Source organism: Epinephelus lanceolatus, chromosome 5 (genome assembly GCF_041903045.1).
Source record: "Epinephelus lanceolatus isolate andai-2023 chromosome 5, ASM4190304v1, whole genome shotgun sequence".
Taxonomy (NCBI): domain Eukaryota; kingdom Metazoa; phylum Chordata; class Actinopteri; order Perciformes; family Serranidae; genus Epinephelus; species Epinephelus lanceolatus.
In genome coordinates this window covers 7,265,433-7,282,002 of record NC_135738.1, presented here as the reverse complement: position 1 = coordinate 7,282,002, position 16,570 = coordinate 7,265,433, and the positions used below count along the sequence as shown (strand labels likewise).

Sequence of the window (16,570 nt, the reverse complement as noted above, 5' to 3'; positions counted from 1 at the left end):
TGTCAGCAGTTGCACATTCGAGCAGTTATTAAATTATAAATCTCTCGAGGCCCACCCTCAGTTCAGAAATGGAATTCGGTGACCAAAAAATTGTTGTTTACACAGAAGTAGGTAATCTCGTCGCCAATCACCACACCGTCATCTCTGTGTCACCACTTTAAACTCAAGAAAACAGCATCTTTCCCAAGGCATACTTCACATTCAGTTATTACAGTTTGTCTTTCGCATAGGCCATATTTGAGGTTACTGCGGTGGCAGTAGCTCAGTCTATAGGGACTTGCCTTGGGAACTGGAGGGTCGGTGGTTCAAGTTCTCTGTACGGACCAAGTGTGGATCATCGGTTGGCAGATGAAGAGGTGCCAGTTTGCCCCCTGGGCACTGCTGATGTGCCCCTAAGTAAAGCACTGAGCCCCTAAACTGCTCCTGGGGTGCCGTAATATGGCCAATCCTGTGCTATCCCTCCATGATAAGTGCATGTGTGTTGTGTGTAATAAGAAAGATATGCAGAAGTCACATTTCAACAGCCAACTGCTTTGTGTGGATTGACGAATTAAGAAATGATATTAAAACGTTAAGTTCGTTACTAAGTGTGCTTTGCAGCTATTGGGGCGATGGCGTTGTTGTTGCTGCACCTTTGAGCCAGTTTCTGACATGGTGAATAATGTTGGCAGTAAACTTGGAGGCTATTTGATTTTTTTTTAATCATTTATTTTATACTCATCGTCATCGTCACTGTTAATTATGTCTTGCACTCTCAACGCTTAATGATCATCCACTTAAGCCATGGGTGATCCTCAGGTCCAGTGGTCATGTGGAGCGTGCACAGTGTCCAAAGCAAGCTTGAAGGCTGGAATATCGCACCTCATTAGCAATCTGTTTCTCACACCAGTCATTAGAACAGGTATGGCAGTTGATAATGGAGCAAATGTTCATTATTCCACTGTGTTTTCAAGCTGGATAAAATTGAAACTCAACTGTGTTGTCTACTAGTACTCGGTCTTTAACATAACTTCTGTTGCTCGCTGCAGTGAATGACGACAACTGAAATGTATTTCAAAGCATTGTTGAAAATGCTGAAATGCATTGCCTGAAAAACCTTGACGCCAACATGAATTGCTTTGTGGAGCAGATGGCAGTCATTTCATTTGGCACCTCCAACCCAAAACTAAAAATATTAACGATACAAAGTCACCTTCAGAATCAAGTGTTCATTCAGTCCTAGTGTGGTCTCATATTTTCATGAAAGCACTTTACGCATGTTTTTCTTATTTTGTGTTTCTGCTGTGTGATTATTCATGTCACTGTACCTCATTTATTCCACACATACACTTTCACTTAACATGTGGTGTTCCATCTCTTGCTCTAATTGTCCTCTTTGTTCTGATCTGTTTCTTTGTGTATTTTTCAATTACTCTCCTGCTGTTGCATCGACCTGCTCCCCCCCACAGAGATCAATAAAGTTTTATCTAACGTAGTCTAATCTAACCTGAATGCTGTTTAGTTTCCTGTGTGTCGTCTCGGTTCTCTGATGATGATGTGTTCCTTCTTTTTGTTCTTTCCTATCCAGGTAATGGCTCAGCAGGCGTCAGCGGGGCAGCGCTACCTGCGGGCGTTCGTTAGCGGGTTCTTTGTCGCCGTTCCAGTCACTGTCACTGTCCTCGATCGGTTTGCCTACGTGGCGCGAGTGGAGGGAGCGTCGATGCAGGTGAGACGTTAAAACACATCCGACAGAGAGCCTCAGATTGCCTGTCTTTAGAGACGCCCCTGAGGTCAACAGCAGAGCAGGCTGCACTTTCTAGATCTCTAACTTTACAAACTCCTGAAAACAAGGAGGTCAGAGGTTACAGCATCCTGACAACATGTCGAGTTGTGGGAAATAAGAGGCAGCGAGAGGAGGCTGAAAAGCTGCTTTTGTATCTCAAAGCTGAAATCTGGCAGCTTTTGAGCTTGTGGCTCATCTTTTACCATCACAGTGCTGGAAGCCACTTACTCTGGCTTGTCTGGGTGTGCAGCTAAAGATTTTTGATCTAGGGTTATACGTGTAACCAATAAGAAAAAAGATGCCTCAGACTTTGTAACCCTGACAAGACAAAATTCTACAGGAAACACTTTAGAGGTTTCTGTGATTGTACTGTCAGGAAAGTCTTTCAGAAATATCTTAAATGTACCTTCAAAACTCTCCCAACTAACAAAATACCCATCACATCAATACCATATGACATTCAGAAACACTTGGTTGAACCCTGGTGTGGTTAGTGTAGCCTTGTATTATATACTAATGTCAGAAAGGCTCTTATTGATAATTTTAAGACTGCCCTGTTTTGCCATTTAGTTTGGAGGACTTGTAGAGGTTGAGAGGACAACAGCTGACATGTTCAAAACAAATGGCTGCTATGTAGTAAATGGACTTTCACTTGTTTAGCACCTTTTTTGTCTTCCAACCACTCGAAGCACTTTTAACACTGCAGAGTCATATTCACACATTCACACATTGGGGTGCGAGGCTACCACACATGGTGCCAACTGCTACTCACACACTGATGGAACAGCCATCGGGAACAGTTTGGGTTTCGATATCTTGCCCAAGGATACTTGGACATGTGGACCAGAGGACCAATTGACTATTTGTGGACGACCCCCTTTACCTCCTGAGCCACAGCCGCCCCCTGCATATAAGGGTCTTTCCACATTTACAAGTCTGACAAAAGGTCTTGTGTTTGTTACAATGCTTGCATTTGATTTGGTTGATTTTGTTTCATGTTGCAATAATGCAAGCTTACTAAAGAAGTCTGCATGACATGCCTACGTCCTGTCATCATCGCCTATGCATTGTCGTCATTGCCTACATCCTGTTGTCATCACCCATGTTCTGTCCTCATCGCCTATGACCTGTCCAGTGTTGGGTAAGGGTTACTTTAAAAGTAATCAAAGTACGTCACTGCGTTACCTTTCAAAAAGTAACCAGTTACTTTACTGCGTTACTCCCTGAGTAAAGTAACTCAGTTACTTTAAAAGTACTTCCAACGTTACTCCCTGAGAAAAGTAACTCAAGCACTTTTAAAGTTTAAAGTTTTTAAAGTAAATTCTACATTTCCTATTGGCCAATGGACCACAGGGTGCTAAGCCTACATTTTTTTGTCTCCAAAATTAAAGTTATGGACCACTTGCCCTTCACTGAGATCCAATTCTCCCATCACAGCCGTCACTTTGACCAGTAGAAACACACAACGATCTGCTGCCATAGACAACTGTATGACAACAACACCCCAGCGTTTTTAATATTTCCTCTAGGGATGTTACCACACAGAGTAAAAGGGGGAAATGATGGTGTGAAACAGCAGAGGCACTTTGTCAACCCACTGAGTTAACGCTACTGTCATTAGCATCAAGCTAGCAAACAATGGTACATCCTCACGGTCGGACATAAAGTAATAACATTAACAAATAGCGGCGGGGCTTTTACTCACAACTGCAGAGGCTCCCAGCTTCATTTGAAACAAACTATATTATTTATTAATCCCTCTGTGTGTTTATATATTTACTTTTTATCCACTCCGTTGTCTTTGTAAAGTTAACATATCGCACCGTCATTTCAAACTCAACACTTGTTTCAAATTAAAAGCCCCTTATAACCTCGGCTAGAGAATCCCTCCATTTTCTAAATAGGCTTTTATTCTGAAACATTTGTCAGAACTTCCTGTGGAAGATAGAGTAGCTTGACAGTTTACGTATGGCACTTCAAATGTAGCTCCTGCCATCTGCTGACGCTTTTAGGTGACTACAACAACATGTCGGCTGGCACATGAACACACACAGTGACTCAAATAATAGTGAAAGTAATAAAAATAGGACAAGAATAACCTGATGACATCACACACGCTGTGAAAGACGACCGGGGATAATTGGTGAGTACCAGCGTGTAGCGTGTACCAGGCATAATGCAAGTCCTGAGTCTGAAATATGTCTGTCAGCGAGTCCTACTCCACCTATTTAGACTCCACCGTAGACAACAGCAGCACTTCTCCGACCACGTAGCGAGCCACAAGCTCCGTGGCTTCTTTCAGACTGATAGGTTTAACGTTATCTCCGTTATTAGAACCAAATGACAGCCGTTGCTGTTTCGGAGCTGAAGGACCGGCGTTCTAAAAGTAACGGAAGTAACTGATGTCTTGTTTGAAAATGTACTTAAGTATTTGATTACTCAAACAGCAAACTAATGCGTTAGGTTACTCGTTACTGCAAAAACTAATCAAAGTACTCTAAGTCCTGTCCTTATCACCGATATCTTATTGTCATCACCCATGTCCTGTCATCATCACCTACATCCTGTTGTCATCACCTAAGTCCAGTCATTGTCGCCTACATCCTTTTGTCATCACCAGTGTTCTGTCCTTATCGACTCCGTCTTATTGTCAACAGCTATGTCCTGTCATCATCACCCGCGTTCTGTCATTATCGTCTACGTCCTGTTATCATCACCCATGTCCTGTCATCACCAATATCCTGTCATCATCTCCCATGTTGTCATCATCGCCTACATCCTGTCGTCATAGTCTACGTCCTGTCATCATCGCCTACATCCTGTCGTCATAGTCTACGTCCTGTCATCATCACCCATGTCCTGTCATCATCACCCGTGTTCTGTCATCATAGTCTACGTCCTGTCATCATCAACCATGTCCTGTCATCATTGCTGATATCCTGTCATCATCACCCATGTCCTGTCATCATCGCCGATATCCTGTCATCATCACCCATGTCCTGTCATCATCACCCATGTCCTGTCATCATTGCCTACATCCTGTCGTCATCGTCTACGTCCTGTTATCATCACTCATGTCTTGTCATCATCGCCTACGTACTGTCATAATCACCTACATTCGGTCATCATCGCCCATGTCCTTTTGCCATCACCTATGTCCTGTCCTTATCGCCTGTGTCTTATTGTCATCACCTACATCCTGTTATCATCATCCATTTTGATTGTGTCATTTTTCTGGTTCGACAGCCTGTCAGAATTTCCTGTAATTGGTCTGAAAGTTTGAACCATCCCAAAAAGTGTTTTTCACACTAGAAAAAACAAACCAACCATGGTTCAGTTTGATCTGGATAAAGACCACTTCTTTTCAGTAGAGTGAGATTTGGCTTTTTGAGAGGTTTCACACCTGTTAGTTTGGTTTAGGCCAAACTGAAAAATCACAAATTTCGGACCACTTGAGGTGTTGTGAAAAAGCACTTATAGAAATACAGAAACAAGAGCAACAGAAAGTTTTAGTACCAGATGTGGCGAACGAGCCATGTCCTCTCTGCTTTACTGTGGCACACAAAGTCATCATCCTCCTGTAAAAGTGATAACGAGTAGTTACAGGTGGCCATGTTGGAGACGAATCGACTCTTCAAACACTCCATGCATGGCCTCTTTTATTCTCATCCGCACAGTAAACAACCTGCACTCGTCTCATTGAGAGGCAGAGATGCAACAAGAAAAACAACACAACAAGTGCCTGTTGGGTTTTGACCGAGTTGGTTTCCTGTCGTGCAGCTTATTATCCCCGACGTGTGTTGCATTATGCATAAAACAATCTGCTCTCTATTTTTAATGAGCATGAATATTAAAACTGCATGTTGCTCTTTGGTTCGTGTTGTATATTCATGTAGCTGCGTATGTCGGGTCATGAAGCCGACCTCTGCGAGAGCTTCAGAAGAGTTTGAGATCAAGTCTTCCAAAAATGATGACTGAAATGATTAAACTGTGTTTCTAGAAACTGGTTGACTAAATGAGATGTTTAGACTCCCTAACATGTTAGAGACACAGACTCTTCCATGACTTCCATGGCTTTGATCCCCCGTGATTTAGTCTTTCTGATGCATAAACAAATGAGTAAACACGATATTCACGTCCACAGTGAAAAAAAAAATCTCTGGAAGAAAGGCTGTAAAAGTTGCACCTGAGCTCTTTTATCTCTGTTTGACTGAACAACATGTTGCTGTTATTAAAATCTAAAGACACCATGACCCCAGCGGTAGCAGGGAGTCGCTATCTTGTTTGCTTGACATCAAAATATTCCCATATTGCTGTCTGATGGTACACTGGGTGAAAGATTGTATGACCCTAATTACTGTTGTTCATCATGTTGTCTGACTATATCATCAGTGTGTTTTGGTGGATGCTCCTGATAAAGTGATGGTGTCCTAAGAGGTGGAGGAAACTGCCCTGTGTGTTGGTGCTGCTTTTTAAAAGAAAAAAAAGATTAGCCATGTGGTTGGACTGTCACTTAGGTTGAGAAATATCTGGACAAATATAGGATGGATGGGTATGACATTTTGTTCAAATCTCCATGTTGTCCAACCAATGATGAATCCTCAGTACTTTAGTGATCCCCTGAATTTTTTTTTCTTTGGCACCATGGTGGGGTTGACATTTTTAATTTTACCGTGGATGGCAGTAGCTGGAGGCATTTTGTTTTCGAGTTGTTCTTTCATCTGTCTATCTGTCTCGTGAACATAATATCTAAAGAACATCTTGAGGGAATCCCCCTGAAATTTAGCACAAATGTCCTCTTAGACTTGATGATAAACTCATTAGATTTTGGTGGTTATAAGTCAAGGTCACTTTGATCTGGTTTGTGTTATTCTCATGAATGTGATATCTCAAAAAGGCCTCAAATTTGGCTCAAACGTCCACTTGGACTCAAAAATGAACTCAAAAATGAACTGATTAGAATTGGTGGTCATAGGTCAAAGATCAAGATCACTCTGTCCTGGTTGCATTCATTCATTGCAATATCTCAAAATGGCCTTCAGGGAATATCCTCAAATTTGGCATAAGCTACCACTTAGACCAATGAACTGATTAGAATTTGGTGGTCGAATGTCAAGGTCACCGTGACATTGTGTTCATCTCAGTCACACGAACATGATATCTCAAGAACACCTTAGCGAATTCCTTTAATTTTGGCAAAAATGTTCACTTCGAATGAACTGATTAGATTTTGGTGGTCATATGTCAAAGGTCAAGGCCATTGTGACCTGGTTCGTGTAATTATTGTCAACACAATATCTTAAAAAGGCCATCAGGGAATTTCCTCAAATTTGACATGAACATCCACTTAGACTCAAGAATGAACTGATTAGAATTTGGTGGTTGGAGGTCAAGGTCACTGTGACCTTGTGTTTATCTCATTCTCATAAAATGATAACTCAGGAACACCTTGAGATAATTCCTTCAATTTTGTCACAAATGTTCACTTGGACTCAACAATGAACTAATTAGATTTTGGTGGTCAAAGGTCAAGGTCACTGTGACCTTGCATCCATCTCATTCTCATGAAGGGGATGTCTCAGTCCTTCAAATTTGGCACAATTATCCACTTAGACTCAAGAAGGAACTGAGTAGGATTTGGTGATCAAAGGTTACTGTGACCTCACAAAATCTTTTCTTTTTTTGCCATAACTCAAGAATTCATTTGCAAATTTTGACAAAATGTTGCACAAATGTTGAAGGTCAAAAGTCAGTTTCACTGTGACATCATAATGATTGCAAAAATACTTTTCTAGTCATTATTCAATGCCATATCTCAGACAATTGGTCAGATACTGAATTTGTGACACTAATCTTTGGTGTCGACCTTGAAATCTAGTAATTGAAATATCTCAACAGCTATTAGATGGATTGTGATGAAGTGTGTGTCATGATTAGGGGTACCAACTGTTCTGTAAAATAGGGAATAATTCTGGAAACTAAAAGACGTGTTCCGTATTGAACTGATACAGAAGGCACTTTGTTCTTTAGTTTTGCGAATTAATTCAGTGCAAATCTATGGGAGAGAAATATTGCAGGTTAGACTATGAAGACAGGGTAATTGTATTAGATAAAATGAAACCCTCCTGATCTGTCATAACTCAGACTGTCAGTCATGTTATGTTCCTCTACTCAAATGTTGCAATGATACACCTGACAGTGACCTGTCGATACACCTGATAGATTTAAAAAATGGTGATGTAGGAGTGTAGTCCGCTGGCAACAGGCAGCAGTCACATAGTTCAAACTGAACATTATACCTGCTAAACAAGCATTCTTATAGTGAGAATGTTAGCCTGTTGATGTTAGCATTTAGCTGAAGTACAGCCTCACTGAGCCTCCAGCATGGCTTTAGACTCTGATGGTGTTGCAACATGAACAGCCTCAGAAGTACAGCGTGTGGCCAGGAGAGGAAGAAAGGTCGAGATACTGAGCTTTGGTGCTGATGAGAGAAGGGAATATGCATACCAGAGTCGGGACCAGTTTCCCGGCAACCAGCTGAGACTCCAGGAAGCGTCTGGTCCTGGCCAAGAAATAGTCTGGTGCATAAACGCTGCAAAACAGATAGTTGTCGTTCTCACACTTTGGTTTTTGCACAAAATAAACAAACAAGATATATCATGTTAATTAGTGAACTTTAGAGGTGCTGGAAGGTGGATTGTATTCCCTTTAAGTCTGACTTGCTCTTTCTACGTAAAACAACACAGTGACATAATTCTGCAGCTGAAATCAGAACAGTTGATTGTTTCTAGACATTTTAACAGCAGCTTCGTCACCGAGCAGCAAGAGACTGGAAATACAGAAACATACACAGCGAGACAGAGGACTCTGTGTGTGTGTGTGTGTGTGTGTGTGTGTGTGTGTGTGTGTGTGTGTGTGTGTGTTAGTGTGTGTGTGTGTGTGTGTGTGTGTGTGTGTGTGTGTGTGTTAGCGTGTGTGTGCTTTCGCTCATCATTTTTGCAGTGCTTGGGTTGTTGTCATGGAAACAGTGTTTCTAAGCTCCCCGAATAACGGGAAGTTATGAATATGTACCGTTTGACTTCTTAATTTATGACAGAAAAACAGACAAGCATACATGATCAAGTATGTCTGATGATCTCAGCTGAGTTTCTTAAATTCACCAAAAAGACTTTTCTTTTTTGTTGCTTATGAACTCCTGATCTGACACAAGAACTGTATAATCTCTGAGTGTATTTATTTAATAGTCTTTAATTAATCATTCTCCTTTTTTTGTGTTGTTGAAAAATATATATTGATAAAATCAATAATTCATCGCTGCTTATCTGCCTTTTTTAAACACTTAACAGAAGCTGCAGACTTGATGCTTTCACTGATAAAACACTCAGAATTAAAAATGCAGTGTCTCTGTTTATGTCTGCACCATCACATTAAAAACAGATGATGTACTTGTGAAAAATTTTCCAAAGTTTAACCTATTTTGTATTTTGTATCTTGGGTTTAAACAATGCTTGTCTCTGCAGTCTGCATTTTTAATGATGAACCCACAGCGGGGTCACGCAGGGTACACAAGGTTAATTTCACCATTACAGAGGTCAGCGCGCTGGAATAAGTGGTTTATACTGTCATTGTTTCTGTGAGAACTCTCTGCATAAACTTTTCTCTAATAACACTCAAAGTTTTTTCCAACTCCTGCATCATCGCTATAAAAACTAAATTAATGATCAGACAATCTGCTGCCGAACTGTCACACTTTTACATTTCCCTATAAATCCAGACTCACCACGGCAGCAGTTTTACAAACAATCCAGCATGTAATATGGAGAAATATGACTGCGAGGGGAGGCTGATGAAGTATCCAGCTCTAACTGATAAACTCGCAGACTGACGGCACTCACATGGATATTTATTCTGGGGCTGACAGATAAGAGATATTCTGTCAATTATCCCAGCAGGCGTGAAATGGCCTGCGCACATCCTGTTTAATGAAATGGCCGTCGTGACGCTCGCCGATGTGAGTGGGCTTCGTCACGCGTGGATCCTCCGTCATGAAGTGACACAAGCCGAGTTGTAGGAATAATGATTTTGTTGTAGTTGAGGAGGGAAGGAAGTGGGGGCAGCATAGACAAGCGTGTGATTGAGCTGTCATGGAGGACAAGGCGTTCAGAGTTTTGTTTAACACAGCAACAGTGAATATTTGTATTTCGTGTTTTATCACTAAAGGAGGGAGAGGACCAAACACTGTGCTAAAACTGAGGGGAAAAGTAAAAATAGACTTCTGCTCTCACTTTGAAGTTTCTGCACATTTTTGCCTGGTTATTACAGATTTAGTGTATTGAACAAATAATTTAAATCCTAGACAGTAAAGCCAGACTGATGGATACACTTTCCAGTACCGACATTTATCTTCGAAGCTTATTAAAAAAAATCAAATGATAGCATGATGACTAATATCCACATGCATAACATAAACAGTAATTTTTGGAAAAGTTCCATTAAAGGTCCAGGGTGTAAGATTAATGGGGATTTAATAGCATCTTGCAGATTGCAACCAGCTGAAACTTCTTCTGGCTTGAATTCCTTCAGTGTTCATTGTTCAGGAGGATTTTACTGGGAGCTGAATTATCCACAGAGGTCTCTTCCTCTCTAAAACAAACAGACCAGGTGAGTTAAACCAATAAAAGTACAGAAGAAAGTTTTTCTGGAGATGAGACCCACCACTGTGGTATCATCCGCAAATTTGACAATGTTTGATTGGTACCAAGGAGCACAGTCGTGTATATATCTACATAGGGAGCGGGTCATTGGCGAAACATTGGCTCTAGATAGGAACATTCGTGTTTTCATGTTGACCACAGTAGTTAAAAAGCTCTCCGTGACGAGAGTGTCGGTATAACCCAGATTTGGGTTATACCGACAGATGACAGATGACAGATGGAGAGTAAGAGACTTCTGCAGATTATTTGGCTCCCGTTAAAACGTTGTGAACATCTGAATCTTAAGTAATCAGAGAAAACAGGTAAGCACACATCAGCAGATGTGAGGCGAACAACCTGTCTTCAGCATGCCAAATAGTGTTGGAGAAACACAGATTTGTAATGTGAAATTGCTTTGCTCACCTTCTTAAATCGCGGGGTCTTTTTGTTTTGGAGAGGAAGAGTCCTCTGCGGACGATTCGGCTCACGGGATGAACCTCTTGAATATCTGGACCTTAAGTTATCGGAGAAAAAAAGGTGAGCTCACATTAGCAGGAGCTGGGCTAGCCCCTTGGAAACATGCCAAACAGCATCAGAGAAACACTGATTTTTAACGTGAAACTGTTTGTTCGGTCTTTATACCGGTTTAAATCACCTGGTGTGTTTGTTTTGGAGAGGGAGAGACCTCCTACCTGGTAAAACCTCCTGAGCAATGAACACTGAAGAAATTCTAACCAGGAGAAACTGACTGCAGTGATGGGATTGCTCTGTCTTTTGTCATTGTTTTGATTGAGAGACCTCGAGCAGCAAAAATTTACATGTTGTACATTTAAATAAACTCACTGTTTCTAAATTACTTTAAAATAAATCTGCGGCAATTGTGTTCTGACATTTTCTTGTACCAGTATGTTATTGTCCAACATGTACATTAGCTGCACATATATTAGCTCCATTTCTTATCCTTCAAGCCAATAGTTTGATTTAACTACATCAATGTTCAGGGGAACTCTGATATTTGAGAGTTTGGTGACCAAAATTAAGTAATACTGAGGAGCTGTGATGAACAGTTACACTGATAATACAAAAGCAGCTGACTCTCAAATTTGAAATGATGAAAAGCCCTTGAAAGCACCAACAAAGAGAGAACTCACTGCGCACAAGATGATTACAGAGACAAAAACCTTAATGAAAATATACCACTCATGAATCTCCTATTACAGGGTTGTTTCAAGGCTCTGCCAGCTGCTTGGAAAGAACTGGATACGTGGTACAATGTTCATATACGCAAAATATAAAAGTTAAATTCACCATAACATTAAAATCTGTCCAGCTGGAGCAGGGTCAAATAAAGAGCTGATATACGACCATGTAAAATCATACAGAGGTGTTGGTTTACTCTATTTTTGCTGTTATTTCACATGGTTGCGTGTAGTTTAACTCTAAAACTCTGTGTCTGTTTTGGAAGAAACTGTCCCTAAAGGCGCCATGTGCAGCATTTTACCATCCATAAATCAGCACATAAATTTTGCTACAATAACCACGAGGGACCTCGTTAAGGCAGTGTGATAATTCATGGTAAAAAATGAGTCACCAGGTTGGAGCCGAGGCTTCACAAGGAAACAGGAGACTGACAGTAACTGATGTTCAGGGGCTGAGATGAACTGATGAGCAGGAGAAGTGTTATTAGAATTACATGTGGCGTAATTATAAAATAGTGTCTTACATTACAGAATTTAAAACATTTTTTTAAAGAGAAATGTTCCATTAACAGAATTTCATTTTCTTTAAAATCCATTTAACAAACATTAACATTTATTCAGCCAAGCTCTCTTTAAAACTACCATCATTTGGCTAAAAGGGAAAAACTTTAATTTGTACCCCCATTAATTTGTGGTTGGTTAGTGGTTTTTTTCTTCTTTAACAATGTTTGGACTATGAATGCATTTTAGTTAAAAGTATCACTAAATAAATTCACCAAAATGACTGAAAGACTGAGGGCATTAATTTAATAAATCATGGTGCACAGAGCTCCAACATGCCCGTTAAAATCCAGGAAAAGAGTCAAGATTAAAAATGGGGACTATGAATATCTGTATAGTGTTTGTATGTAAATCTGTGGTAGGGGCGGCTGTGGCTCAAAGGAAAAGTGGGTCGTCCACCAGTCGGATGATCAGTGGTCCAATCCCCAGCTCCTCCCTGTCAAAGTATACGTGGGCAAGAACCCCAAATTGCTCCCAATGGCTTTCCCATCAGTGTTTGATCGGCCAAAGCCAGGTGGCACTCGCCTGAAGCTCAACAAGGTAAACTCTACAAAATCTACCCCTTCCACCATGTTTTCGAAATCCCCTCTGCTGCCACACCTCATTGAAATGACTGGAGGCGTAGAGTTAAGTGAAGTACCTGCCTGCACACACATGGTGACAGGACTAACTGTCAGGATCACATAGATAACGTCAGATTACCTCAGTCAAGTAGTTTCAGTGAGGTGTGAGTTTTTATAGGGCTGGTTCACGGCTTGTCATTGGATGTTAGATGCAGCTCGTGCTAACCAGGCAGATTGTGAACTGACCAATTGCCGAGAGAAGAGAAGCTCCAGGTGGGCAGCAACAGAAAGTTTGCTGGTTTGGACGGTCTGGGATCAGACCCTGGTGCAAAAAGGATCAACTGCATGTATCGCTTGACTGCAGACATTTTAGTACTACTTTGTACTGGGTTATTTTGGTTGATACCTAAAAATGGACCCCAGGAAGAGTAGCTGTTGCCTTAGTAACAACTGACGGGCATCCAAATGAACAATAAACAATACGTTAAAGGCTTTGAAGACCGATATCCAGCCCTAGATGTGTGCCTGACACTGACCACGATGCAGATGATAAATGTTCCATTAACAGGTGATGAGGATCTAAGAGAAACCGCTCTCATCTGTCATCATCCAGTTTATCTTTTTGTTTCTTGGTGTGTAATGATTATCACAGCCTCACGGGGGAGCCACTGTGGTTACAGACTTCAGGTTTCTCTTTTGTCATGGTGATTTTTATCTGTATGTGTCCGGACAAACAGACCTACTTAAACGTGTATGTGTGAGTGTGTTGTTGACCTTTTGACCACACTATATATAGAATGTTTCGTTCTGCTCTATTACACGTTCCACTGACTCACCGCTGCTCACCAGCTCATGTGTCTTTGTACTGTGTGCGTTTATATAGTGGGTGAGAGTGGGATGTCTCCTGTACACAGTGAAGGAGGCTGTTTTATGTTTGTTTATGACTGTGCTTTAAATATAAACTGTATTTCTATTCTCTATGTGTGTGTTTGTGTGCAGCCTTCCCTGAACCCAGATGGGGCGTTGAATTGTGACGTTGTCCTGCTGAACCGTTGGAGTGTGAGGAACTACGAGGTCCAACGAGGTGACATCGTCTCCATCATGTGAGTACTTTGTTAAGAAAAACAGTGTCTTTATAAAACACACAGCACAACATGAACTCATGAAGTTATTGATGACTTTAAAACAGGACTCACAGCGGGTAAAACTCACACAATGGTTTGCTTCAGAAATCCTTTTAAGTCCAAAGCTGTGTTTACTGGGGGAAATGGTCGCAAGTGCGCATTTTCTGGTACCTGCTAAAACTAGGTGCTAGAATTAGACGAGAGCCTCATACACTGCCCTGTAGTTGCTGAGTATGCCTTTGTTGTTTTTACTTTTGTGTAACATTTGATGTCATGGACAAGCTGGAAAACCGGTTAGTAAACAGTAAAGCAGCATGGAGGCCAATGAAGATGTTATGGTGGTTACCTCTTTTCATGTCTGTTACTTATTCAGTCTCTCTCTTAAACTCTGTGCCGACTAAATTTCGATCAGTGTTCGAGCGCTGCTTGGGCGGAAACAGACAGTATTTTGTGGTGGCGTGTCGTCGCATTTCGCCAGTAAAAGTGATAAAATGGGTGCATCCGCCCAGATGTCATATTTCCATCACTTTGAGACCATGCTGCAAGGTGAGTGTGTTTGCTGATTCTGTGAGTTTATCTTCTCTATCTCCTTTAACTTTAGCTTATATTGGAGTTATGCTATGTAGCGTGTGAGATAGAGTATGGTGAATGTGCTAGGAAAGGTAGTATCGGCACAGTCACTACCTGGAGCTTGCATGTACGGAGCCTGGGTTTGGTTGAAGGTGGCAGTGCCGTTTGGGCTGAGAAAGCCATGTGTAAGTAAGGTAAAGGAGATTGTTGGGTTGGTGCGGGGAGCAGTGAGACCTGGCATTAGGGGAATGTCTCTGGGATGCCAGAGATCACTGTCTAGCCTCCTGGAGGTGTCGTGGGACCAACTAGACGAAACAATGGTGAAAGGAGGTTCCCACCTGATGACCCCAAAGACATGTTAGTTATCACTGCTCACTGGTGTGAATAGTTAAGCCTTGCAATAGTAGCTTATCATAGGGCTTAGGAGGTTTTTCACTGAGTGCTGATCCTTTCTCTAGCGCACAAACTTCTTGTGTTTATTTGAACTGCCATTTGAAGCTGATAAATACGGGTGACTGCTACAGTCATTTGACAATTGTGCCAATAGTAACTTTTCCCACTGAATACAAAAGCTTGATGTTAATGGGTGTTAGTGGATATTTTTGTACAGTGGTAAAAGGGCTTTAGTGAACCATGAAGGAGACTACGATGAAAATCACAGGGTTGCTCCGAATATATGGGGATTGGATGGATTTGCGTTAATTGTTGTGATTGCACCATCGCCACATCCTGGAGGGGCTGGGATGTACAGAACACAGTAAACCTGCATAATACAACGGAAATAGTTTTAAAACTTGTTGTTCTTTTTTGACACTTAGATTTCATTTGGAAAACTTTATTATTTCAACAGCTGCAGTAATTTCCAGCACCATGAGATCTGTATCACCAACATGGACGGGAAGTTCTTATACAGCTTGCCATGATTTGTGTATGTTTATTCGTGAGTGTTAAAGCATTGAAAGGTGAGGTGAATGACATTTTAAGCAGTGATGGAAAAAAACAGCAGCCATGTTTATTATTTAAACAAATATACATCCCATTTTGTCCATCTTGTAGTCTTAGTGAAGTCATTTTTTCCATCTCATGAGTCTCAGCCTACTTATCTACTGTAGATGGGTTTAAAACTTATTGTCATTATTCATGAAAATCCACAGTTGAAGCAAATATTGTTGCTTTTGGAGGACAAAGTGCAAAAACAGCATAACATGGAGAACACACTACAAACAATGAGTCCCCAACTCCCTGAAAAGCGAGAGCACAAAATATACTGAACATCAGACGATGACAGTCTGATTAAAACCCACTGAGGTATTATTTTGAAAAGTTTAACAGAAATAATGTCGAACATTTTTATATCGTTATTTCGCTCTTTTGAAATGACAACTGCTTTGAAAGCTCACTTCTCTGGAAACAATAGGAGCGGTCTTTATCTGGCCTTTCACGGCTGCAGAGAGATGAGTAATTCACAGAAATGATAGAATTCTGCTGTCAAACTGTCAAAACTAAGCAGTTGGTCTGGCAGCGATATTTCAGTACATTCAACGTGACGACACAAGCTCATGGCCAGATACAGATATTAAAGGGAAGGTAAGTTCTCATACGCTTTGGTATTCTATACCTTCTGACGGCATCTTGCTTTTGTTAATCAAACGTGTGGATGCTTAACGACAAGTGGCACCACTGCACGTGAGCTGGTTGATTTGTTTCAGCTTTCAGCTGATCAGATTGTGGAATATTAAGAAATATGTGAAGTTATGTTTGACATCTGTCAGCAGAGATGAGTGCGCTGCAGGGATGGTGACAACTCTAAATATAATTGATTTCAGTGGGATTCAACCACAGCAGTGTCTTGCACCAGCTGATGTTTGAATGTAAAATCAGCACTAACTGCGACACTTTAACTGGTTAGTTTCACACTTCGTTCATTTGCAGCATCTCAACCCAACGTTTTACTCAAGAACAAAATGACCAAAATCAGAACATTGTTGCACAGTTTGACACTTCTCGTGGTAAAAGACCTCAATAGAGAAGAGAAAGAAATAATGTCATGCTATGTGAACTAAGTAAAACAATTCTACTGGTTCTAGTGGTTTTGTAC

General features: G+C 41.1%; 1 protein-coding gene across 1 annotated transcript in view; it reads left to right on the top strand.

Moving 5' to 3' along the window:
* The window catches only part of immp2l (inner mitochondrial membrane peptidase subunit 2), a 257,629-nt gene that overhangs the window by 23,759 nt on the left and 217,300 nt on the right, over positions 1 to 16,570 (top strand). Inside the window, exons 2-3 of the mRNA XM_033635297.2 lie at positions 1,568 to 1,705; positions 13,778 to 13,881. Of these exons, the coding sequence (XP_033491188.2) occupies positions 1,571 to 1,705; positions 13,778 to 13,881 (239 nt within the window). The 5' untranslated portion in view covers positions 1,568 to 1,570. The remainder of the gene's footprint in view (positions 1 to 1,567; positions 1,706 to 13,777; positions 13,882 to 16,570) is intronic.